Source organism: Castor canadensis, chromosome 8, assembly GCF_047511655.1.
Source record: "Castor canadensis chromosome 8, mCasCan1.hap1v2, whole genome shotgun sequence".
In the NCBI taxonomy this organism is placed as follows: domain Eukaryota; kingdom Metazoa; phylum Chordata; class Mammalia; order Rodentia; family Castoridae; genus Castor; species Castor canadensis.
The window spans coordinates 19,162,565-19,189,463 of record NC_133393.1 but is presented as its reverse complement, the minus strand read 5'-3'; the positions used below and the strand labels follow the sequence as shown (position 1 = coordinate 19,189,463).

The 26,899-nt window shown below is 48.1% G+C and overlaps 1 protein-coding gene across 1 annotated transcript; it reads right to left on the bottom strand.

Annotated features, from left to right (window-relative positions):
* Nucleotides 1-11,371: 11,371 nt before the first annotated feature.
* Nucleotides 11,372-26,680, bottom strand: Ppil1 (peptidylprolyl isomerase like 1). The gene is made up of 4 exons (XM_020170499.2): nt 26,365-26,680; nt 22,808-22,962; nt 13,553-13,621; nt 11,372-13,030 (listed from the first exon to the last, which is right to left on the bottom strand). Exons 1-4 carry the CDS (start codon nt 26,418-26,420, stop codon nt 12,810-12,812), a joined length of 501 nt encoding a protein of 166 aa, XP_020026088.1. The 5' UTR covers nt 26,421-26,680; the 3' UTR covers nt 11,372-12,809.
* Between the last annotated feature and the right edge of the window lie 219 nt (nt 26,681-26,899).

Genomic DNA, 26,899 nt, shown 5'->3' with positions numbered 1-26,899 from the left:
ATATTTCTCAAACATTTATTCTATGTACGAAAACAACTGACAGTATAGCACAGTGTAGAATTTTCATTCCAGCCATTGGTACTTTTTGTTAGGATGAATTAAATTTCTTAACACTATTTAATAGAACTGCACACAAAGATTTATTTATTTATTTATTTATTTTTTTGGTACTGGGGTTTGAACTCACTCAGAACCTTGCACTTGCTAGGCAGGTCCTCTACCACTTGAGATATACCCCCAGCCTTTTTTGCTTTGGCTTATTTTTCAGATAGGATCTTGCTTTTATGCCAGACCCACCCTTCTACCTCTGCTTCCTGCCTGGGTAGCTGGGATTACCAACTGTGCTGCCACTCCTGGCCTGACAGGCTGCTTTTCTTCTGGGATGCAAAGCCAGATCTGAATCTCTATGTCTCCCCCCCATCCCTATCCTGGCCCCCATACCTGATACACACCACTCAAAATGTAGAATATGGTCCTCCATTCATTCCATGTGTACTGGGCACCTGCCATGTGCCCAGCCTGGTGCTATAGCCACTTGTGAAATTCTGTTGGTAACAATGATTACCACTATTTTATTTTCAAAGAGATGGACCTACAGGGCGCTGGTGCTTCACACCTGTAATCCTAGCTACTCAGGAGGGAGAGATCAGGAGGATCGAGGTTCGAAGACAGTTTGGGCAAATAGTGAGACTGTATTTTGAAAATGAAACAACGAGAGAGACAGAGAGAGAGAGAGAGAAGGAGAGAGAAGGGAGAAAGGAGAGAGAGAAGGGCTGGTAAAGTGGCTCAGGCGGTAGGAGAACCTGCCTAGCAAGCATGAGGCCCTGAGTTCAAATCCCAGTGCTGCTCCCCCCTCCCAAAGAAAAGAGCTGGACCAGACATCATGCTTAGTATTTCTTTTCTTATACAGTATTAACGTTCCATAAAAGTCACCAGTTAAAAGGATATAGTTCAGTGGTTTGTAGTATGTCCACAAGGACCATGTATGGTTTTAAATTCTCAAATTGTAGAAGTGAGGTATTATTACCCACACTTTCTAAATAAGGACAGGAATGCCCAGAGAGGTAAGCACTTACCCATGACCACCTAGGTGAAAACAGGTACAGGGAAGACTTGAACCCAGGCAGCTGAGATGGAAGCCTGACTTGATTGCCTCTTAGGATGGGGACGGATGATGGAGGTTTTGAAAGCCATCCATGAAATGAGTTCCTGTTGGGGAGGACAAAAATAGGGAGTCATTGAAGGTTGCTGAGCTCGACTGCTGGGACTGAAGTTCAAGTAATCTTTGACAGCATTTGGAGGACTCTTTCTAGAAAGATGTAGGAACTTGTCTGTGTCACTCATTCCCTCTTAGCTGTTGTATTTCTACTGCTGGTTCTTTGGCAAAACAAAACAAAAATTGTATTGGGCTTTGTGTCAGTGTTGTCCTAGACTCAAATAAAAGGACAAAAAGCCTACTATCTGTCCCTAAGACTTCCCAGCTACTGGGGTCCCACCATGTGGCATGGGGAGTGCTGTTGCATGAAGGGCCCTGGGACAGAGAAGTGTGAGGAACAGCCCTGTGGAGGGGGATAAGGGAGGGTCAGGGGAGACTGCAAGGTGATATTGAGATGACAGCAGAATGATGTCTTGGTATGGATTCTGGAATTAGCCCTGATTCTTTGGACTGTGTGTGGTGGTGTGAGATGGGGAAGGCAGGGCAGCTGGCTGGCAGAGGGCAACCTACCCAGCACTTGGATTCCTTCCCACCAGGACATGCCTCAAACTCCACCCTCCAGAGGGGTGAGGGAGCTGGGGTGTATGTACCCCACTTCTGCCAGGCATTGCTCAGGGGCTGCTTGTACAGCGTTCACTTTCTGGCACTTCTGGTCTGACCCACGCAGGATGGCGATGCAGGTCCCAGAAGCCAGAGGACACCTTAAGCAAAGCGGCATGTGCTGACAGGCACCGCAGGCGGATGTGGGCAGGGTGTACTGACAGGTCCCCAGGTGAGAGGACATCAAAAGCATACTGACAGGGTAGTGGCTGTCACGGATAATGAGTTTCTGCCCCCAGGACAAGGCTGCTGCACAGGCAGGCATTCCTGGCAGGGGACTGACTCCCATGGTTTTCCAAAGATTTGTGCCTGCTGTGGATGGAGGAGGGGAGAGTTGCTGGAGATAGACGAGGCCAGGAGCCAAGGGGCCATGATTGCAAGGGCAGGCGGCCTCCAGCCTTTACAGAAGGGGACACTGAAGGAGGGGTGGCCTGAAAGGCCACCGTCTGCATGGCCGACCAGTGAATACCAGAACCTGAAATTTGCTAACCAGGCCTGGGAACAATGCTTCCAACCCTTGCTCAAACGAATCACTGATAGTTAAAAGCAACCCCTTGGGAGTTGTCATTAGTTGGATTTTACTTCTCCTCTGAGACACATAATAGTGCCAGTAACCGGGTCACAGGGTCACTTGTGACGTCCACACAAGCCAGCAGGCAGCCAAGTAGGTGCTGCAGACAGGCTGTCTGGGCCTGGCAGCCAGATTAGAGCCAACCCTGACCCGGGCCCACCCGCCACGTAACTGTAGCTCATCCCTCTGATTAAGAACTGCAAGCACGGAGTGGGCCATGCCCGAAGATCTGGAATAATCAGTGCCAGAGTTTTGCCTTTGCCATCCAAGGCTGCAAACACACTCTCATCTGACCTAATCTGCCGTGTTAATGACGGCAGAGCAATTCTGAGAGACAACTCACAGCATTGATAAGGAGAGAAAAAGCACCGGGGTTGGGGGCAGAGCTTCTTGCAGAAGTGGCAGCTGCTGTCCCCCTCCCCTCCCTCTCCTCTCCTCCCAAGGCACTTTCAGTAAACACTGCCCTCTGATCTGCCCTATTTGAGGCAGCAACGGGAAAGGGGGGTGGTGGACAGAACAGGGATGAGGAAGTCTGGGAGCAGAAGTGTGCAGGCGAAGCATAGTGAGGGACGTCCACACTGCGCCTGAGAACAAATTAGAAAAAGACATTCTCTAATCTGGATATACAGTCTTGAGCTGGGCAGGGCATGTGGTTTATTGGGCAGGGGTGGGCTGGATTTGAGCCCCCATTTACCCCCTTACCTGGGTGTTCTTATGCAGTAAACACCCTGCACCACTGTACATGGCAGCCCCAGGGGGAGAAGGAAAGTCAGAGGGCAAGACGGGAAATTGAAACCGCCACGTAAGTAAAGAGGGAGGGGAGTTGTAGTGGTCAATTCACCATTAACAGAAATACTAGAAGGGGCTTATTGGAGACCATCCAGGTGAAAGCCCTCCATTTACTGAAAAGCTTAGAAAGGGGGCATGGTGGATTCAAGGTCACCTGATTCTTCCATTAATAACAGGAAGGTCAGGTATCCAAGACAGTGAAGACCAGCCTCACAAGGGGTGGGAGAAGCCATGTTGTTGGGGTAGAAGAACAGGCAAGAAGCCAGCCCTGGACTCTCCACACCTCCAGCCTCTCATTCCTCCCAGGAGGGTGGTGGCCTCCCTGGTAAATGTTCACCATCCCTGCAGAACTAGCTGCCCCTGCTCAGCTCACAGTGCCAACCAGCTCAGTCCATGTGTATCTGGGCAAAGGAGAGCCAGTCTCCTGGCAGCCCAGCAGCCTCTCCTGCCACTAGGATCCACCCTGCCACTCTGCCCTGCCCTGGCGCCCACCTACATCCCAGGGGGGGGTCCTATCTCCCCCCCCACTCCCCCCCTTCTCTTACCCTCCTCTTCCTTCTGGTGTTTCCAGGAGTCTACGGCCATACCACCCTGAAGGCGCCCGATCTCGTCTGGTGTTTCCAGGAGAGAGAGACCACTGGCCTTCACAGTCTAGAGATTAAACCTTCAGGATGACTGGTGGATTCACTTACAGCCAGTCAGGTTGGGTCACTCCCCTGCTCAAGATCCTCCCTAGCTCCCTCCACAAGAGCAGAACTTACTGGGCTACAGGCTCTGTCCCCAGCCTGCCCCATGTCCATCTCCTCTTTTTCTCCCATCAGTCACTCCTACTAGGCTTTTTGCTGGGCTAATCTCCCCCAGGACCCTCAGGTCCCTGCCTAAATGCACACACCCCCTCCCCGACAGACACTACCTTACCTGGTACCTTGTCACTCTTTTTGTTTTTTGATGGCACTGGGGCTTGAACTCAGGGCCTCACAGTTGCTGGCAGGCACTCTTCCACTTGAGCCATTCTACCAGCCCTTTTTTTTGTGTTGAGTATTTTTGAGAGAGTCTCACAAACTATTTGCCTAGGCTGGCTTCGAATCTTGATCCTCCTGATCTCTGTCTCCTGAGTAGCTAGAATTATAGGCGTGAGCCGCTGGTGCCCATTTGCTTTATCACTCTTATCCCCCTGGCCTCCCTTTCTTTTTCTTCATAGCCTTCTTCTGGGCTGTTTTCCTCACTAGGAATAGGTTTTTGGCAAGCAAGGGCTTTGTCTTGTCCCCTGTTGCATCCCCAGCCCCCAGGACAGCAATCAATTGCCCACAGTAGGTACCCAGTAGGTTGAAGGACTTAAATGAAAAGTCTACCCTTGTCCTTGGAAACACTAGTTCTTTCAAGAGGACCCTTACATCCACCTACCAGTCCCAGTCAGGGCCTGGGTCTCTGCCACCACACACATCTGATCTCCCCCTCCCCATCCAGCAAACATTAATTTTGCATCCATTATGAATTCAGTTGTTGAACTGTTGTTTGAGAACTACCAGACTGACATCTGCTAGCCTGCTGGTGCCAGCCGGTACCTTGCTGTATCTCCCTTATTTACTGAGAGCCCACCGTGCAATGAACACAGCAATAAGAACCTCACATTTGCTCCCCACTTCACCTCATAGTGCCCCACAATGTCATCCTCGTCCACTTAACAAAGCTTTGCTCCTCTGTGTCACGTGCTGGCCATCCATCACTGCTCCCTACCATGTGTCCAAGCATAGACATCCCTGCCTGTCACCTCCCTTGCGCTCTCTACCCCACAAATTTAATACAACATTTAGCATGGTGTCACTTGTCATGGATTACAGACCCCAGTGCTACAAAGGACTTTAAAGATAGTTCAACTTTCCTAGATGTTACAGATCTGAGAACTGAGCACTACAGAGGGAAAGAAATTCCCTCAAGGTTGTTTGCCAGTAAGCAGCAAATAGCAACTTTAAAAGCTAACAAGTGCTCAGATTAGTCAGTCTCCAGGCTTTCTTCTTTCCCAGCTCCTTCTAGAAGGAATAGGTCACCCCACCTGTTACTGGATTAACATAAATGTGGCAACTCCAGGCTTCCCCCAATCACAGCCAAAGTAACCTTCCATCTCCTCACTCTTACCAGCAGGCTTGGTACCAACCGGATTGGTTGGCCCTGGGCCTTTCCTCTCTGCCTGGTCCAAATCCTACTGCCTTTTGGTTTTTTGGGGTGGTGGGACTAGGGTTTGCACTCAGGTCTTCCATCTGCAAAGCAGGCGCTCTACAGCTTGAGCCATGCCTCCAGTCCATTTTGCTCTGGTTATTTTGGAGATGGGGTCTCAGGAACTATTTCCCAGGCTAGCCTTGAACTATGATCCTATGTCAGCCTCCTAAGTAGCTAGGATTGTACGGTGCCTGGCTAAATCCTACCATCTTTTAGGTACTAAGACACCAGCCCCCAGTTTGACAGTTTCTCCTCCCACTGAATATCCAAAATGCTTCTCTTGAGTGGATGTTTCTCTCCTTTCTCCCTGAGCAGGGGTAAGCCCTGAAGGCAGGGACTGGGTCTTCTCTTGGTCCTCCAGTCTGGCCTTTCCCAACTTCAGCCTTCCTCTTTTGTTGTTGGATTTTTCATTCTTCCTTCTGTTTGCAGTGCTAGTAATGGAACCCAGGGCCTTGAGCAGGCTAGACAAGCATTCCACCACTGAGCTGCACCCTCAGCCTCTAATTGCATTTACCCCTCCCCCCCACAGCCAGCCTGTCTGCTTGTAGGCCTTCTGAGCTCGCTCTCCTTCATATAAGCTCATTTCCCCTTGTTTGAGCATCTTAGGAAATGGGGAATGAGTCCTCACATTTGACAAGAATCTTGCAAGCAAACTCAGCCCCTCTGGGAACTGCCGGCCTCCCCCAGCACATTTGATGAGGCCCACGTGAGACAGGAACAGCTACATTTTCACCCAGGGCCCCTCTCCAATTCTGTTCCCAAAACCCCTCCATCTCCATTCCACCCAGTTGCCCTGAGAATCTACGCTGGCCACAGGACTGTGGCTGGCCTTCCCTCAGGTGGATAGGGCAGGAGTCAGGGTTTCACCCCAGCTTTGGTTCTCGGTTACCCTGGTCTTTGGCATCTCCTCTGGCTGTACCTGTACTAGGGCAGCCTTAGAAGCCACCAAAGATGAAATTCTCTCTCTCCTAAAGCTCTAAATTGCTTTTCATGCCAAGCTGCCTGTGTCTGCTTGCCTAGCTGTTGGTGGTAACTGAAACGTGCACAAAATGCCATGCGCCTGGCTCTGGGTGGAAGCCAAGGTCCCGGTGGTCCTGCCCCTGCACACACCTGCTAGAGGGTCCAGCAGCCTGTCATGATTTCCCTGGGTTTATTAGATCTGGCCCTGGCTCGGAGACACACTTCATGGCCTGCCTCCTCTACTGCTGGCTAAGAACAGCTGCCCTGATTGCAGGAAGTGTTTGTTTCCCAGTTCTCTGATAATTCTATTAGTGTCTTGGGGGATCTCAGGTGTCAGGCTCTGGGGACTGCTACTGACAGTCCCTCAGAGCCAGGGTGCTCTGCCTGCTCTCATCTTTTACCCCGTTCCTCTGGTCCCCCAGCTTAAAAATGGGGGCAACGAAGCTGGGAGGTAGCTCAGAAGCCAGTACACCAGCCCTGGGTTCCATCTCCAGCACTGCACACACACAAGTGAGGCTAGAAAGATCCTTCCACACCACCTCTTCAGAGTCATTATGAGGTTCCAGTTAGATGGCCATGTGTTGGGAGCTCCCTGGAAGAAAAATGCCTTTATAAACTCATCGATGTTCACACCAGAGCAGTTTAGAATGAATCCGGGCCTCTTCTTCTATACATACACACAAAGGGTAGGGAAGGACATTTACAAGGTCACATAGTGGCCAGTCCTGGCTTGAAAACCAGTTTCTACAATTTGTTTTTTTGGTGGGACTGGGGTTTGAACTCAAGGTTTCATGCTTGCAAGGCAGGTGCTCTACCTTGAGCCACACTTTCAGCCCAGTTTCTGTATTTTTTGAGCTACAGGGAGAGGGAGCAGAGAAAGGTAAGAAAACCATCCTCGTGTGAGTTTAGGGTGACAGAGGGACAGAGAAGGCCCCAAGCTTAAGCTCAGTCTGCAAACAAGGCCCAGCCCAGGATGTAGACCCTCCCAAAGGGAATTAAATGGGATCACAGGGCCAAGTGCAAGGTGCTAGCACCTCTCAAGATTCCCCAAAATCAAGTTCCTTCCCTGCTCCTGTTGGGGCTTAATCAGCCTCACAAATGCTTAAAAAGCGAGGCACACAAGGAACATTTTCTCAGAACTGAGTGTTGCCAAAGACAATTGTGAACTTTGGACTCCCTTTCCTTTGGGGGCTTTCCTTATACAGTGAATGCAAAATGGCCATTTTCTTTATCAGTGTAAGGAGGAAGTAGAAATATCACTCCTCTTCCGCCACTTCTGCTGAACAAGGTACTCAGGGCTGCAGCTCTTAATGGAGTCTTGGCCAGATCCTCATGGAGAGGAAAGTGATTTCTTGAGCTGAGCTGAGTGGTGAGGTTAATACAGTTATGACCCAATAACCATAATGACTACAGCCATGTGTGCCCCTCCCTCCCCTCGGGCCTCCACAGGCCAGGTTGAGGCCCTGCAGGCCCCCACAGTCTGAGGACTCACTCGAGGAGAGAGCAGTCAAGGCGATGCCCCCGCCAGCCAGGCACACTGAGGTTCTAACCCCTACCCTGCCACCAGATTATTCTTTTTCTGCACCTCATCTTCCTCCTGTATCAAAGGTTGGAGATGGCACATGGCCAGGGTTGGTGATGCATACTTATAATCCCAGCTTCTTGGGAGGCAGAGGTAGGAAAATCAAAGTCCGAGGCCAGCCAGGGCAAAGTTAGCTTAGAGCCTATCTGAAAACAAATGAAAAGTAAAAGGGCTGGTGGCATGGCTCAAGTGGTAGAGAGCTTGGCTAGCAAGTGCAAGGTCCTGAGTTTAAGCCCCAGTTACTGCAAGGGGGAGGAGGGGAAGCAAAGATAACAGAAAAAAGAGGAAAAAGCTAAATTTAGCATCAGAAATCCCCGAGTTTAAGTCCTAGCCATGCAGGCCTTGTACCCATTATTCCAATCCTTCCTTCATTCTGCACAAGGCTTTGTGCTACTGGCCTTTGTTCCTGGGTTTTGTCATCCAGCAATGAGCAAAGCAATGCCAGCCTCAGAGGCTGGACAGGGGGATTAAGAGAAAAATAAGCAGCACCCAGAGTCCACGAACACGGAAGGGGCCACAATAACCTTTTCATTTAAGGCTCGTTCTGACTTTCTCTGCCTCTATGAAAATCCTTGCTGGTGCTGGGTGTAAAAGAGAGGCGCCAAGTTGCCACTGAATGAATTAAGCAGCCAGGAGAGCGCTAGCCCTTTAGGGCAAGGCACGCTACAGAACCTGGCCCAGGCTCAGGACTCCTCCACCTTACCACACAGAGGGCTTCTCCACCAGGTCCTGGGCCCGCAGCCTTTCCACAGCTCCTTTGTGCTGGGCTGACATCCCAATTCTAGTCACTCACAATCTGAGCAGTCGCTGGGTTTCTACATCCAAGGGGAGGCAAGCATGGCTTAGTGAAATCATGAAAGGCGTTGGCAGGCTTCAGCCTTCTGAAGATGCTGCAAAGCTAAACTGTGCTCACAGCGGCCTCTAGTGGCAAATTTCCAAAATCACATGCTAAGTAGAAACTTGGCAGCTGAAGGGATCTTCTCAGACTGACCTAGATGCAGACTTAGGACTAAAAGGGCCTCGGTAGGGATACTGAACCACCAATTTTGGTGCTCACTTCAACAGCACATATACTAAAATTGAATGACCAATTTTAAAGAACAAGGAGGGGCGTACCCAGTTTCTCAAAGAGAGTAAGCCAAAATCTTAGATTCTGTTTTCTTCCCCTGTGCCCTGCTTCCCTCTTCTGTCCTGTCCTGGCATTTACCTAAAAGTAGTGACCCATTCTCCAGGGAATGGGCTCCAAGCCACACACTGCTTTGTGGCAGTAAGATCCCAACCTGAGCAACTGTGCGTTCCAGGTTTTCTCCCCGACACGCTCAGTGTGGTGCCAAAGGGGATCCCAGTGAGACGACTCATATTGGCTCCAGGATCTGGGGGCAGAAATTGTTGCCTTGTGCAGGGAAAAAAAAAGCTATTTTGACATATTCTAGAGACATAGTCTAAAAATAAATCATGCTGAGGACTTGCAGAGGGCTGAGTGGAAAGGCCAAACCCTGCCAGCTAAAGCCTGGGCCAGGGACTTGGGGTACAGCTATTTCTGCCAACAGATCTCCATCTTTCCCTGGAGAACATTTTATATGACTTATTCGGCTATGCCCCCAAAGCATCTCAGATGCTGAGAACTCACGGAGGTCCTCACTCTCTTCTCTGAGGTCAGTACGGCACCACAGGTGGTGATGCAGTCAGGCTGACAGGTTAGGGTACAGGGGTAGGAGAGGGGCTGGGGTGTGGCTCAGGGACAGAGAATCTGCCTAGCATATGAGGTCTGAGGTATTATCCCCAGCACCAAAAACAAACACTACCATCAACAAAAACAGGTAGGAGAGGCGTATGGTGGCTTCAAGGGTAACTGTAGCTGGTGTTTTCTCTTGTTTTAAGTGCCTGTTCTAGCTCACTTAATCCTCACAACTGTCCTGAGGTTAGGACCACATCTCCATTTCAAAATTGAGGAAACTATAAAAGAATTGGGAAATGTGTCCAAGGTCGCAAGTGCTGGCACATGTGGCACTGCGGTCTGAACCCAGGCAGTCTGGTTGCATGGTTCCTTCCATGTTGTAACCACCACTGCCACGCTCCCTTCCCTGCATCCTCTGCCATGCTGACTGACAGCACCATCTCACCCATACCATCCACACGGGATCTCAGCACCACACGGTGGCATGGGAACAGGAAGGTTTTGCTCCTCACTGATGTCGGGGCAGCCAAAGCAAGAGCACTAAGCTCATTTGTGCTGTGCATCAGCTCACTCTGCTCCGGCCTCAGGAGGCAGGGTGCCCATCTGTGAGGCAGAAGACTGGGCTATAGGCCTGATTGCCCACTCAGGAAAAGCTCCCTCCCCAGTCTCATGTTGGACAAATGTGACCTCTCAGGCCTTGCTACTCTAAGAGTGGTATCTGGACCAGTGTCACCGTCTCTGGGGAGCTGGTCCGAAATGCAACCTCTGGCTGAACATGGAGTCAAAAACTGTCTCCTGATCAGTGCCTCCAAGACAAATCCATCTGTGAGCCCTGCTGAGAAGCCCTGGGTTAGCACCCTGGGGCCACACACCTTACAGTGCATGGGCCAACTTCCCTTACCCAGCCCCCAGGCACTTCTTTGAAGCCTCTTTCATTGCTTATCTACTTCCCCAGTCAGAATCTCCTTCCCACAAAGCTCTCTCCTGTCCCTTGACCAGCCCTCAGCAGTCCACACCTATCTTCACTAATCTCCATCAAAGTTCACTGATCCTTACCGTCTCCTCAAGAGCCACCCTCAGCTCTGCCTATTTGAGACATGGCTGAAATGAGCAGCCTGGGCACTGGTACGTGCCTCGGTGAGGAGACCTGTCCTAATGGTTTCTATCCTAAGAGAGTAACTAACACTCATGACAAAAGAATTAAGCAGGGCGCACACCCGCAATCCCAATACTCTGGAGGCAGGAGAATCTTGAGTTTGAAGCCAGCCTGGGCTGCACAGTGTCTCAAAAATAAGAAATAAATAAGAATTAAGCAGGACTTTAAAATAAGCTCCCCTTCCAGGAAAGTACCCTTGGCTAACTGGCAGAATCACTAGAAATTGTTAAAGAACTGCAGTTTCACTCTGAGGTCCTGTTGTTTATGGAAACAGGCCTATGCTCATGACTGCCTTGGCCTGTGGCTGGTGGACCTTTCCAAAAACAAGAAACTGCTATGATGCTCTCTTTTCAAGTGTGAACAGAATTTCTTTCTTCAAAGTAGCAACAGTGCTTTTACCACACCCAGGCCCTGGAAGGACGTGGGATTGGTTATAATTATGGGAGGTGGCGCATGGCTATTTTATCCCTTGCTTTTAGAGGAAACTTCAATTATGCCCACCCAGCCCAGCTCAAAGAAATGCATTTCTATTTCCCTAGAGTGTAAAACATCACTTTGGACACCAAAACCATCTCTGGGAAGTTACAAAGTCATTTACATAGTTTGTTGGTGGGTTTTCTTCATTGTTGAAAGAAAAGATAGAAAGATAGGGAAGGCTTGTTGAACAGAACCATTCCAAAATTTATAGTGATGAGAAACACTGACGTAATTCCTACTTTAAGGAGTTTACCAGCTTAAGGAAGCAAAGGCCACAACACATTTACCTCTGCCCCACTGAAACACACAGATGGATCGCCTACAATTTCAAAGGATGATTCAGCTACCTGGGTCACCTACAGTTTATCCCCTTCCCTCAGAAATGCTAACGGGTACTGCATTACTTCTTTCTTTGCTTCTGCCTTTTTTTGTTTATTTTCAGTGGTACGGAGTTTGAACTCAGGGCCTCAAGCTTGCTAGGCAGGCGCTTGAGCCACACTGCCAGCCCTGCTTCTATCTTTTAAAGTCAGTGCTGCTCTTGACCAGGGAGGGCTGATGGAGGTCCAGGTAAAATGATGTGACATCTCACCTGAACTCTGAAATACTACTTAACCGTGGCCAAGCGGAAAATGATATTAGAAACACTTAGACCACAGCAGTGACTTCAACCATCAGTGACATTTACTTTGGAGGTTTCTATGTATTACATAAAGATCTTTTCTAAGCGTAATGTACAAAATCTCTAATGTCTTAGGTTAAAAATCCCTCAGTGCTGCTTGTCCTTAAGAGAACACTGTCTGTCTGTCCTTGTGCTTGGTAGACTTCTACTCCTTCCTAAGGAAAAAATGGTCAATGCTTCTGCTTCCTTTTAGTAAATTCATTTCTCAATTATTACACATTAGCATTCCCCACTTGACACCTTCCTAGAAACCTGATTGTTGGATGCATTTTCTTCTGGCAAAAATTCAGTGTGGCTTTGTGTGGGATGTTTGAGTGTCCGAACAGCAGTGTTGATGTTCTGGCTTGGGGAGGAAAACATGAGATGCACATATTTCCTGGAAGAACAAATGCAGGAGACTGCAGGGGGTTGTGCACAGAGTTAACAAGCCTGATAGACACTACTTGGTTCTGAATTCTGTGGCTGTCAGCCACCAGAGTGTGCAGTGTGGGCCAGAATATGAATCTCCCCAGGAACAAGTTTGCTGAGAAGCTGTAATACGACCGAGTCAGCTCCATTTTGTTCCAAGTGTGTCAGAGCACACATGCACAGGAAGGAGACGAAGGAAACGTGGGGGGCCTTCACAGGGCACAGGAGCCTGTGAGGAAGTGAACACGTGGGCATTTCTGCAAATGCCCTGACAACCTAGGCCCCAGGGAGAGAGAAAAGAAGCATCCTATTAAAAGACACTCCGTCTCTAACTCACCAGAGACCCCAGGTTTCCTTAGTTCCAGGATATGCAAGGCCAAAATGCAGTTTAGAGTTACAAGTCACTCTAGGCCACCTGGAAGCTGGCAGGCTGGGACCACCATGGTGGACCTGGTATGCCCAAGAGGGCGGCAAGGTTACCCAGAGGGGTAGGCCTTGATGATCTTCACATCATCCACAGGGCGGTCCTGGGAGTTTGTCTCCACCATGCCCACTCGATTCACCATCCCTATACCCTGGCACACTCGGCCAAAAATGGTGTGCTTGCCGTCAAGCCACTGGGTGGGGGCAAGGGTCATGAAGAACTGGCTGCCGTTGGTGTCTGGGCCTGCATTGGCCATGGCGAGAATTCCAGCCCCTGGGGAGAAAAGAAGAGAGGAAAAAGGATGAGCCACCCACAGCTCCAGCACAGGATGCTGTCACCAACTGCATGGCCCCAGAGCAGATTCTGCCCTGCGTGAAGCACTGCCCTGCGTGAAGCACTGCCCTGCGTGAAGCACTGCCCTGCGTGAAGGCCGTAACAGCACTAGGCTGATAACCTTGTCTTCCCAGCTTCAACCTGGTGATCCACTAACCTCGGGCCCATGCTATCAAAACACCAGCGAAGTCCCTTGCTTCTCTGAGGAAGCTTGAGATAACCTTTAGCTTATGACATTCAATAAGTAGTTGGGGACAAGAACACTCAGCCCAGCACTCTGAACCGATGAGGACTCACAAGAGACTCCCCTTTCTTTTGGCTGCCAGGGCTCTTGTGGCGCCACACTGGGCAGCAACCTGGCACCATGCCACAGTGTCGGGGATTCACCTTGAATCACAGCCAAAAGAGCAAGCTTTCAAACCCGCCCCTTCTCCCTCCCTAGTCCAGCCAGAGCTCACTTACCGGTGAACTTCAGGTCTGGATGAAGTTCGTCTTCAAACTGCTTGCCATAGATAGATGCACCACCTCGACCTGCCCAATCAGAAGACGAGACGTGAACCAGCCAGCCCACAGTCAAAGAAGTTTTCAGAGCTCATCAGGAAAAGGCAATGAGCACATCTAGCCCCTGCTCGATAAGTCACTCCTACAGAAGCAAGCACTAACCCAGCATGTGCATATCACTGGTTTCCTTCTTTTCCCCCAGCTTATTAAATGAACACATGTCCACTGTCAAAAGTATAGAAAACACAGAACATTGTCAAAAGAACATTGACGTCTCCTATAATCTAACCTAAACCCCATGAAAACCAGGCTGTTACTAAGTTTCTAGACTTTCAGTGAGTATTTTAGGGGAGTGCCCGTCACAGGCATTGCTAAGCAGTCAGCTTTCTCCCCTGCTGAGCTCAGACTTGCCTACGAATCCTTACTAACCCAAACTTCAGGCAGCCGCTGTCAAAGGATGAGAGATGGCAGAGCTTAACCTAGGTGATGAAAAAATAAGTCAAAGCTACCCAGCTTAAAGAGAAACAGGACGGTGGTCAGTGGTGACGTGCAGAAAGGGTTGACGTTACAGTTGGCTGAGTCCTTTGAAGGAAAAATGTGTGGTAAAGGGAAACAAGGCATGGCAACATCACCAAGTAAGCCCACAAGAGAACAGCACAAGGGGCACTGGAGATGCAGCTCAGGGGTTAAGCATCTGCCTAGTGTGCATGAGGCCCTGGGTTCGATCTCTGGTATAGCGAAAAACAAGACAAAAACAAACAAACAAAGGCAGGTCAAAACCAGAACAGCACAGGGCTAGATACCCTAAGCTCAGGTAGGTTCTGTTCTTAGAGCAAAAGGACATAAATTAAGCCAGGTGTGGTAATGCAGGCCTATAATCCCAGCGCTTGGGAGGTGGAGGCAGGAGAATTCAGAGTTCGAGGCCAGCCTGGCCTATGTAATGAATCCTTATCTCATAAAAAATAAGGCGCAGCTTGGTGCCGGTGGCTCACGCTTGTAATCCTAGCTACTGAGGAGGCAGATATCAGGAGGATCACAGTTCAAAGCCAGCCCAGGGAAATAGTTCACAAGACCCTATCTTGAAAATACCCAACACAAAAATGGCTGGCGGAGTTGCTCAAGTTGTAGGCCCTGAGCTCAAACCCCATTACTGAGGGAGGGAGGGATGGAGGGAGGAAGGTAGGTTGGTTAAATATTGTTTTCCCACAGGAAAACATGTCAGAATAGGAGGCAGTTTTCCCAATATTAATCAATTATCTAGTCAACCACATGCCTTGCAGAACTACATTAGTTTCTCCAAGTTGAACAGCCAAGACAGGACAGCCTGGAACAAAGTGAACACTGGATTCGTTAGCTTACTCTGCTTGCCTGCAGCCAGAAAACAGCCTAGATTCAAGGAGCTTCCTTCCCTGTGCTGCCTGCTATAAACATGGCTAGTTAGAGAACCATGTCCACACCAGGACCCTGGGCAGAGCTAAGGTGTTTTCATGGTAAAAAGTCCTTTGCTTTACTTTTAGGCTTCTCCACCATAGGGAGACTGCCAAAGCCCTCTTCTGGAAGGAAACGCTGTTCTCCTGCAAGCAGGAATGGGGTGAAACCTTGACTAGGGGAAATTCCCCTCCTGGCCCAGTCTACCTAAGCTTCTGGCAAGTTAGTGAACTTTACCAAACTATGTAAAAATCCACTGCAAAGACTGCAGCCAGACAGCACACTTCCAAACAGCCGTTCCATAACTAACGTGTTACTTGGCCCTGCCTTTGTCCTGCCTTCTGGTAACCTCTGGTGTTGTGGATCCTTCCTGAGTTACACAGTGCTACAGATGAGGATGGCAAGAGGCCGTGGGCCACAGAGGCCACAGTGAAGGCAGGACCATGGCAGCAACAAGCAAGCAGGCAAAGGATACAGTCCACAGGCTGGGGCCACTGCCCTTTAGGGTCTGAAAACCACCACATAAACGTCACTACAAATAAGAGACATTAACGGATAGTCACAGATGAGGTCCCTTTTAGTCACCAGGCATAGTGTGACAACTACAACAGGCTTGGGCCTCTCCAGCACCACTTACTCACAATACACTCTCTTCTCATAACCCATTCAACTCAGAGGGGTTTGCAGCAAAATGTCAGAAAGACGAGTAACCCAATGCAAACACTCCTTTGGGCCTGTGGAGTAGGGGAGGTGGCAGGGGCAGGAAGTGATGAAAGAGGTCCCGGGGTGGAGCATGCTGCACAGATGGCAATAGCCTACAGGCTCTGTGGCAGGACGTCTGACTCCATACAGACAACTGACCCGGGCACAGACCTGTTTTCTCTACTCTGTACTCAAAGTTCTTCTGTCCTCTTTTAAACATTTATCCCATGTATGTATTTTGCACATACAAGTGGAGGACCCCGCCTCACGCAAGAAACAGTGTGGTAAATCCAGTTAAGACCCCATGCCTGCCATGTACACCAGTGTGGCTCATGCCTGTAATCCTACCTCCTCAGGAGGCAGAGATCAGTGGAATTGCAGTTTGAGGCCAGGATAAGCAAAAAGTAAGACCCTACCATCTCTAGCTCTGACAAGAGCTTCCCTCTGGGCTACTTGCTCCTAGTGGTCTCCTCTTCATACGACAGCCAGGGATCCCTTTAAACGGAGTCAGATCATGGCACTGCCTTGATCTGAGATCCTCCATCAACACTTCATCACTTAAAACAAAATCCACGGTACTCACTGCAGCTCCCCCGCCTCCAAGGTCATCTCCAGCCCCCTGCCCCCCACCTCGCCCCAGCCTCACTGGCCTGAACTGTTTCTTGGCAAGCGCACTCTGGGCTGCGGCCTCTGCTGTTCCATTTGGAGAACCCCTGCCGGGCGCCTTCTCATGGCCCACCACTTCATGTTTCTCAGAGGTCTGCTTAAGTGTCACCTTATCAGAGACCTTTTCTATTCACACTGTCCCCAAAAGAGCCTCCTCCAGCCCAGTGTTTTATTTTTTTTTTTAAACTGGGGGGGGGTTGTGATCCCTTGGGACACTGGATAATGTCTGAGGACATTCTTGATTGTCACAGTTTGAGAGGTTCTATTGGTATCTATCTAGTGGGCAGAGGCCAGTAAGCAGCTAAACATCCTTCTATCCTCAGAACAGCCCACAACCAACAGTTACCTGGTCCCCACCAACACAGCCAAGGTGGAAAAACCCTGCTCGAATGTGCCCTTTGGAGCACAGTTTTTCCACGTCATTTGTTGCGATCTGACAATACAGTGAGTACTTACTTGTTCTTTTCTGTCTCTCTTACTAGAACAAGAGTTCCACAGGGCTCTCTCACTCCCTGCTGTATCCCCAGCTCTTAGCAATGCAAGGCCTATACAAAGAGCCTCGTAGACATTTGTTAAATGAATTAACAAAGTAAACAATAATCATACTTCCTTTGAGCTCCTGTTTTGTATTAAACCTTTACTAGCCATGTCATAAACACCAGCTCACTTCCTGCTACAATATGCCCTATGAGGCTCAAGTAACCTCACTCCCCACCTACAGGTCAGAAGGCTCAGCAAGGCTGCCTGGCGGGCCTGTGTTTTATGCATTCATGTGCAGCCTGAGTTTGAGCTTAGGCCCCAGGTCCCACATTCCGCTCAGCACCACAAAATGACACTACCTCACCACGTGCCACAGCTGGATTAAATTTCCTCATGTGTGCTCTTCTCATCCCAGACTTAGGAGTCCCAAATGGCCCCTGAACCGTGCCAGATCAAATCAGAACTCCTCTCTCTGGGGTCTCCATCTTTAATGTCCATGCTCCACCCATGTCCTCTCCTACAACTCTGAGCCCTCTGCCCCAAACTGCTCATGTACTGATCCCCACACATGCAGCACGGAGATCCGTGAGTTTTACAAGGGTCTTGGATGCATATTTTACACTCTTGTACTATGCATGGAAAGGTGGCTGGGTTATGTCACAGAGCCAGTCACTCAAGTAGGACGTGACAGCTGGGGTGGTGAGCTGTCCTGTACAAGTCTGCTGCCTTTGTCACTTTGCCCTGCCCTGTACCACTCATCTCCCTGTGTCCAACAGGCCCTTCCCTCCACCTCCCAGGAGCTGGAATTCTACAACATGCCCCTGGCCATTCTCATCTCCCTCCATGTGCGCTCCCCGATTATGAATTACTCCACTGTCTGACACACACAGTCCACCATGCCAGCGCATCTGCATATTTATTACAGTACTGCTTTCCAGTTGTTTCTTACAATGAGTAGTGCTTCCCTAGCAAGGCTGGCTGCACTGCCAAACAACAAAAATGCCTTGTCCTCCAGTGCTTACACACTCCTCACAGGCCTTAGAATGGGGCAGGACAGACACTGCAGACTCTTAGCAAATACGCGTGCAATGAAAGAAATGGACTACGAGCCTGCAGCTCAGACCTCAGGTGATCCTGGGGCTACCAGGAGAGAAGACCAAACCAGGGAAGTGCAACAGACAGAAAGGTAATTGGCATATAGTTAATCATCAAATCCCAACAGCTGGTCAGCACTGCAGTGGGAGGCCAAGCACAGAGCAGGAGGACCTCAGGCAAGGACTCCAAAGGACACAAAACCTTACAGGGAGGAGAGGAAGATGCAGAAACAGAGAAAAGGCACACAGCAGGCTACATGGAGAGAGCTAGCATTGAGCTATTTTAATATGGGAAATTGGACCAATGAACAAAGAAAATAGAACATGCACACACCCACATACCCCATGGAATGTTACTCAGCCATAAAGAAAAATAAAATTATGTCACTTGCATAAAATATATAGAACTGGACACCATGATGCTGAGTGAGATAAGCCTAGCTCGAAAAGCCAAGTATTGCACATTTCACTTACTTGTGGAATCTAGACCTGTAACAATGATGATGAGGTATGAATGTAAAAGAACCTGTCTGGGAGGGGGTATATCAGCAGGAGAGGGTGAAGAGAACAGACGCATGTTACATATATACATATGAAGAAATGAATGAAACTCACCAAACACTGTTTGAAAAAGGGAGGGGGGAGGTTCAAGTGGCAATGTACCTGCCTAGCAAGCTCAAGGCCCCAAGTTCAACAAGTACCTCAAAACAAAAAAAAAAAGGGGTGGAGGGTGGGGGATAGGTGGGTACAAGAATATAGTGAGGAGTGGGGAAACTGTTCAAAGTACATTGTGGAATTATTACCACAAAACCCTTTGTGTTATTGTTGTATACTAATTCCAAAATTAAAAAAAATCATCAAAAAATACAGGAAATTGTGAAGTATAAAAATGGCTCAAAATGAAATGAAGCAGGACGTCAAAGGGTGTGTGAACTGAGGAGGTCTCTAGCAAGACACATCAGAGGAAGACCCAGGGAAGAACCCAGTTCATGGGTAGTCAGGCTGAGGGGCCCTGGGAACGGAAACACTGCATCAACTTGCAGAGGAGCCTGGGTGTCACATGATGCCTCCGTCATGTCACCAAGTCACTGGAGGCATCATCTAGTGACCCAGGAGAACCTGCCTTGTGTTTGCTTTTATTACAGACCTGCCAGCAGGCTGCTCAAACATCCATTCAAGTTGAGGCTGAAGGCAGTTATTTGGAAACCTTCTGAGTGATTCAATTTTCATTCAAAGTATTACATGGAAATGTGACGTTAAGAAGAATGGCAAACCAACTCCAAAAACCAGGGAGGGTCTGGCATGAGCAACTCACATCTGAGTCACTTCCGGTTTCTGTCACTAACCATGGGCTCTCAGTTCACTGTGTTATAAATTAAAATTTATTTTATTATAGCAATAGAGGGAGAGAGGAGGGGTACATTGAAGAACTGGCAGAACTTCAGCTACAGGACAGTGCCTGCCTTCAGTGCCCACAAAGTGAATGCAAAACCATGAAAGATTTAAAAACCAGAAGACCCTCAGCACCAACCAAATAAGAAAAGGGGAACAAACTTCTAAAAAAGTTAACAGTGAGAGAGTGAGCAGCCCTGAAACAGCCCTAGAAACCCAGTAAGTATAACCAAAGAAAATACTCAGAAACAGAAATTTTAAAAAATTCCCTGAATTGAAGCAACAAGTAAATCTGGCCTCAGTATTTTCCAAAAACCATGTTCACAGCCAGAAGGCAATGGACCATAATTATCTAAAAAGATCTGAGGGACCAATACTACATCCAGTCACCTTCTTTTTCAAGTTTAAAAGCAACAGGCAGAAATTTTCAAACAAGGACAAACTCAAAAATCTAACACCCTCCAGCGCTTGCAATAAAAATCAAGGGATGAGAAATCCTGCCCCCTGTGAAGATAACAGAGTGGTGAGCACTGGATCCCTGAAATACAGACCCATGGAGCAGAAGAGGAAGCAATCAAGCTGACAAAAATACAGTGCAGGGATAAGAACTCATAAAAGTTTTAAGTACTAATTGCCTCATCCTTTATAACAGGAAGTTGGGTTTTTGGTTCAATATATGCAAAATTAAATATAATATTTTTTGCCTTTTTAAACAATAGTATACAGGGAGCGGAGGCATAGGTCAAGCAACAGAGCATGAGGTCCTAGCTCAAACTCCAGTATCACCAAATAGCCTATTCTTCTGAAATTATTTTCATTTAGCTACTTATCCATCCATTCTTTTAACTAGATATCTAACTAGATATCTGAAAAGAAAAACATCTAGAATCACGGCCACCAATTTTGGGTAGGTGGTTAGAAATCTTTAGAAGCTATGTTTTTGAGAAATCTTCCCTCTTTCCTCAACTTTGCTGTAAATTTCGTTGGTTTTGTTTGTTTGTTTGTTTTTTGGTGGGATGAGGTTTGAACTCAGGGCTTCTCACTTGCAAAGCAGGTGCTCTACCACTTGAGCCACACCTCCAGTCCATTTTGCTCTGGTTATTTTGGAGATGGGGGTCTTGTGAATTATTTGACCCAGCTGGCCTTAAACCTCCATCCTCTTGATCTTTGCCTCTATGTAGCTAGGATTACAGGCGTGAGCCACCAGCACCTTTTTTTTTTTTTTAAATGAGACTGAGGTTTGAACTCAGGGCTTTGTGCTGGAGCCACAACTCCAGTCCATGTGGGTCTGATTATTTTAGAGATGGGGTCTCTGGAACTGTTTGCCAAGGCTGGCCTTGAGCCTCTATCCTCCCGATCTCAGCCTCCCAAATAGCTGGGATTACAGGTGTGAGCCACCAGCGCCCAGGTGAGAAGTAAAGGTTCTTGAAACAAGTAACTATTCTACCAGTTTCACTAATCAATCCCATCTAACTGCCAATAACCCCCAGTCCTTATCCCCATGCCAGATTGGCTTCATATTCATATCTGACTATTTACTCCACATGCCTACTAATGGTGCACACCTGTAATCCTAGCTACTCAAGAGAGAAAGATCAGGAGGATTTCAGTTCAAGGCCAGCCCAGGAAAAAACGTTCCTGAGACCCCCTTCTCAACCAGCAGCTGGGTGAGATGGCACACGCCTGCATCCCAGATGTGCACGAGGCTGAGATTGGAAGGATATAGGTTCCAGGCCAGCCCAGGTAAAAAAAGTTCAGGAGTCTCCATCTCAACAGGAAAAGCTAGGAGTGATGGCAAGTGCTTGTTATCCTAGCTACCAGGGAAAAGAAAATAGGAGGACTGAAGTCAGGCTGGTCCAGGGATAAACACAAAGACCTCTTAGAAAAACAACTAAAGCAAAAAGGGCTGGGGGCATGGCTCAAGTCATGGAGCACTTACCTAGCAAGCATAAGAAACATAAGGCCTTGAGTTCAAATCCCAACACAGCCAAGAAGATTTTGATGTTGGAGTGTTATGTTTGAAATATATTGGTTTTGATACTGGGGTTTGGATTCAGGGCCTCATGCTTGCTAGACAGGAGCTCTAACACTTAAGCCACTTCATCAGCCCTATTTTGTGTTGGGTTTTTTTGAGATTGGGGGTGGGGGGTCTCTCGAACTATTTGCACAGGCTGGTTTTGAACCAGGATCCTCCTGATCTCTGCCTCCCAAGTAGCTAGGATTATAGGTGTGAGACACTACCACCCAGTCAGTTTGTTTGTTTTTTTTATATAGAGCCCTGTATTTATGCCTGGGCTGTACTAGACCATGATCCTCCTATTTATGCTTTCCAGGTAGCTGGGATGACAGGCGTGTGCCACTATGCCCAGCTTTTTATTGGTTGAGATGAGGGCTCTTAAAACTTTTTGCCTGGGATTGACCTTGAAGTAAATCCTCCCGATCGCCTCCAAGAGGAGACAAGAGCCTCCTAAATAGCTGGGATTACAGATGTGGGCTATCCCAAACAGCTCCAATACCAAATTTTGATCTCCCCTTTCCAAACCTGCTCCTCACTCAGCCTTCCCCATTTCACTCTTCAGGTCAGACACCATGAAGTCATCTGACTGTCTCCTCTCATACCACCCATCCAATCTGTCAGCAAACCCTACCTCTAACAAAAATAACCTGAATCCAATCACTTCTCTATTACCAAACTAGTCCAATCACATATTTCGAGACTGGATGATTACATGGACTTCTGATTCTGCCCCTACAACTATTCTCCCAACAGTAGCCAGTGATCTTTTTAAAGCACAGGTGAAATGCTGTCACTCCCTTACTCAAAACCCAATATAGCTCCCATCTGCCCAGACTAGAACCCAGTTTTTGCCATGCCCTGCAGGGCCCACACAGGCTGCTGCCTGACCTCCAATCCACCTGCTCATTTGCCAATCTACACAGAATACTCTTTCCCAATTTCAAGGTTCATTTCTCTGCTCTAAAAACACTTCAGAGACCTTCTCTGATCCTCCCTCTAAAATGGTTTACCCACACCCTCTCCCTGCCTTGCTGAGAAGCAGGAATTTGGTTTTTGCTCACAGCTATATTCCTGGAGCTTAGAAAAGCAGCTGACATGAAACATATGCTCAATATCTGTTAAATGAACGAATCAATGAAGGAACCCAATTATTTATTCTTCTCAAAACATTGGGAATGACTTTTTTGCTTCTGATTGGTCAGATGAAAATCGCATCACTACAATTCAGGCAAATACTATTTGCTCTTGGTGAACAATACATGAAAACTGACCAAGCCCATGAGTGAAGATGAGTTTCTGAACTCCACGAGCGTTTGAGGAAGACTGTAGCTGTCACCAGAATCAACCAATCCAGACCCAGGCAAGTGGAAAAGAGAGCCGTGGCTGTCTTACCACCCAGTTACGACAGCGAGGCTTTGGAAATGGGCTTAACTGTACCTGTCCCTGTTGGGTCACCTCCCTGGATCATGAAGTCTTTGATGATTCTGTGGAACTTGGTGCCGTTGTAGTAGCCTCGCCGAGCCAATTCAGCAAAATTCTTGCAGGTCTTTGGTGCATGCTTCCAGTACAGCTCCAGCACAATGAGCCCCATGCTGCAGGGGACAGGACTGAGAGGTTACAGTCAAGAACAAGGTCACAGCAGACAGGAATATTATGGGACTGCTTAGTACTCTTGATTTTCAACCTTGGGAGTTGTGAAGCTGTGGTAACCAACAGATTTCATGCTCAGAAAAAGAAAAAAAAACACCCCACAGTATGAATGCAGTAATTCAAAGACAGATGATCTCTCAAGTTAAACCACAAGGAGCTTCTGGTACTTCTTTTTCTTTGGTGATATGGGAGTTTGAACTCAGGGCTTCACACCTGCTAAGCAGGCACTCTGCCAATTAAGTCATGCTACTAGCCTTTTGTGTGCTAGTTATTTTTAAGATAGGCTCTCACCCAGACCACAATCCTCCTATTTATCTTCCCACGGTAGCTGGGATGACAGGTGTGTACCATCACACCCAGCTATTGGTTGAGATGGGATCTCATGAACTATTTGCCCCAGATGGCCTGGAGCCTCAAGCCTACCAATCTCAGTCTCACAAGCACCTAGGATTACGGGCAATGAGTCACCTGCACCCCTAGGGTCTCTGGCTTTTTACTTGCCTTGGACTACAATCCTCCTATGACTTCCAAGTAGCTGGGATTACAGCTGTGAACCAGCATGGTCAGTTCATTGAGATAGGGTTCTTGTTAACCCTTTTTTTTTAAAGTGAGCTGGCCTCAAACCTCCATCTTCTAGATCTTTGCTTTCCAAGTGGCTGGGATTATAGGTGAGAGCCACCACACCCAGTCCTTAACTTGTAGGATTTATTTAGTCATTATTTTTGTTGTTATTTGAGACAGGGTCTTACTAAGTAGCCCAAGCTGACCTGGAAGTTGCTATGTAGCACAAGCTGGCGTGGAACTCATGATCCTCCTGCTTCATCTTCCCATGTACTAAGGTTTCAGGCATGTTCCATCATGCATGGCTTGTATATTTAATTTTAAAGGCACATTAAAGTACAGTGAGCTCATGTTTGTTTATGCATGAGGTAGGGACCGGCTAGATGGGAGACAAGATGATGTGCAACAAATACCTTTTGAAACTTTTGGGTTTTGATCCATACACGTACCTATTCAAAAGAATTTTAATAGAAAAATAAAGGTAGTTTATGTAGTTAGTTTGGGTGTAGGGGCATGTTAACAACAAATGCAAAGCCTGCTTGCTTCAAATCTTTGTATTAGCCAGTTTTCTGAGTGCTTTTTTTCTCTCTAGTAATGCAAAGGACAAGGAAGAAACAAGAGACAGGACAGGCGTCTTTCCCCACACTCTACACCCTCCAAGAGTGAGAACTGAATTGACTCTGTATAGGACAGCATGAGCACTCTAAAGATAGGTGGAATGTACTAGAAAATTATTTCCTAACAGCCCTTCTGCCTACAATTCATCCGTCACACTGCTACCATTCAACGAAGATGAACCCTTACAAGGTGAGGTGCCGGTCAAGGTACCCTTCCATCCTGGAGCTTCCTTCTGGTGGATATTTTTAGCATAGGACTAATCGTTTGGAGTGACAGTCAGAAGTATTTCTACAATTCTGAAACATGAACACCTCAGTAATTTCCACTTCCAAGTATCTATTCTGTAAGTGTCTAAAGACAGAACGTGTGTAAGCATGTTCACTCCAGTATTTGTCACAGCAAAAGACAGAAGCAACTTAACTGTCCTTGCAAAAGAAAATGACTGGTATGAACCATCCATACTATGGGCGGCTAGATGTTGTTAGTAAAATAGAAAAAAAAAAAGCAAATCACAGAAAAAGTGTGTCTCCTATAATCCTAATTTTGTCAAGAGATAAAATATAAAAGAGACGTTTATGTGTACGTAGAAAAAGATGTGGACGGTCATCTACAAACCATTCAGTTTCCAGGAAGGGGTGACTTTCACCTCTTACTCTATACACTTTCACAATGCTTAACTTCCCATGTATTTTGTCATTTAAGAAAATGCTAATGAGGGAATTCAAAAATTGCAAGCTGGAGTGTCAAGGAATAGCATGTTGCCATGTAAGGAGAAGATGACAGGGGAGGCAAGAATAGCAGGAGCAAATACAGAGAGGACCGAGACAACTCTGCCTCTGGTTGAAAGCAGAAGGGACAAGAATAGAAAGAAGGCAAAGAGCCCTGGGCTGGCCCCTGGCTGCTGGTAGCATAACAGCAAGTGGGCAAAGGCCAGGTTTTTTGTGGGTTTTTTTTTTTTTTTTTTTTTTGGTAGGGGGAAGGGGGGAGAATCACCTTGAATGCCAGCCTAAAAAATCTGAACTTTAGCCGGGTGCTGGTGGCTCACACCTGTAATCCCAGCTACTTAGGAGCAGAGATCAGGAGGATCTTGGTTTAAGCCAGCCAGGACAAATAGTTTGTGAGATCCTATCTCCAAAAAAACCACATCACGAATAAGGGCTTGTGGAGTGGCTCAAGGTGTAGGCCCCAAGCTCAAACCCCAGTACTGGAAAAAAAAAAAACATGAAGCTTTATACAGTTATAACTGCAAGAAGTTATTAAAGATATTTGAGCAAGATCCCTTGTCTACTTTGGAAAGATCACTGTGAGCTTTTTCCAAAGAACCCAGCAGGTGAGGCAGGTGGACAGACCAGGCTCCACCAAGGCTCCCTAGCGTGTTAGCTGTGTGGTCAAGTCATTTAATCTGCTAAAACTGGCCGGGCGCTGGTAGCTCACACCTGTAATCCTAGCTACTTGGGAGGCTGAGATCAGGAGGATGGAGGTTCAAGGCCAGCTGGGGCAAATAGTTCACAAGACCTTATCTCCAAAATAACCAAAGCAAAATGGACTGGAGGTGTGGCTCAACCAGTAGAGTGCCTGCTTTCCAAGTGTGAAACCCTAAGTTCAAACCCCAGTCCCACCAAAACAAAACAAAATTGTTCAAACTGGAGGACGCTATGAGCTGCTAAGAAGGCTAATATGGCATACAGCAGAGGCATGGCTCAGGCAGGATGGCGATTAATTATATCACAGTGCACATTATCCTAGCAATCTCTGATGGTAGGAAAAATGCTTCTTTCTGTACTTTTAGATTAATTTGTCTATGCAGCATAACTATCAATCACCATAAACTCCCCAAAGGCTTGTGTGTTTTCTCCACCTATGGATCCCACACTCAAAACCCGCCTGTTGAGTGAATGAATGAGTGGGAACCGAGGGGCGGGAAGACGACAATCAGGCGGCTGCCGCTCAGCTCTCCGCGCGAGTGGGCGCGGGGCTGGGCGGGGGTCCCCCCGGCCGCCTGGGGTCCCCTCGGCCCGCAGGGTCGCCCCCGCCGCTCGCGCCCTGCACGTGCAGCCCGGCCTCTAAGAGCAGCGCGCGGGAAGCTGAACCCAAGGCGACACGGGGGCTCCGGTCGCCTCCGCTAGCCCAGCCCCGGAGGCCCGACCCTCCCGGACCCCCCTCACCTGGTCTCCAAGTAAACGTTGGGAGGCTGCCAGGAGTCTGGGGGAATCGCCGCCATAACAAAGTCGGAGGAATCTTCTAGCAGTTGCTACTTCCGGTATCGGTTCGCTGGGAACCCGCCACTGCTGCGCACACTTCCGGTTCCCGCCGTTCAACACTTTCTACCAGGATTTGTGGGGCTGGGACAAGGAAGAGGAAGAACCCTCCTTCAATGGCCAGAAAGTGAGGTGCGAGGCAAAAGAGACAAAAAACGGGGCGCGAAGACCAAGAAAAGGGCCAGATGCATGGAGAGTAGATGCGGCAGCACTCTCCGGAAGATCTGATTGGCTCGTCTAGGCGTAGAAGGCGGGAACAACCACCAAGTCTTCACTCTGATTGGAGAGATCGCCCAACATTCAATTTAAAGACCTTGGTCCCACTGCTTTGGCAGGAATGGAAGGGAAGGAAATGAACTGAGGTTGAGAGGTGTCAGTAACGACATTTTTTTGTATGAAGCTGTACCGTGTACCCAGCGCGTGCACTTTCTTATCTCATCCC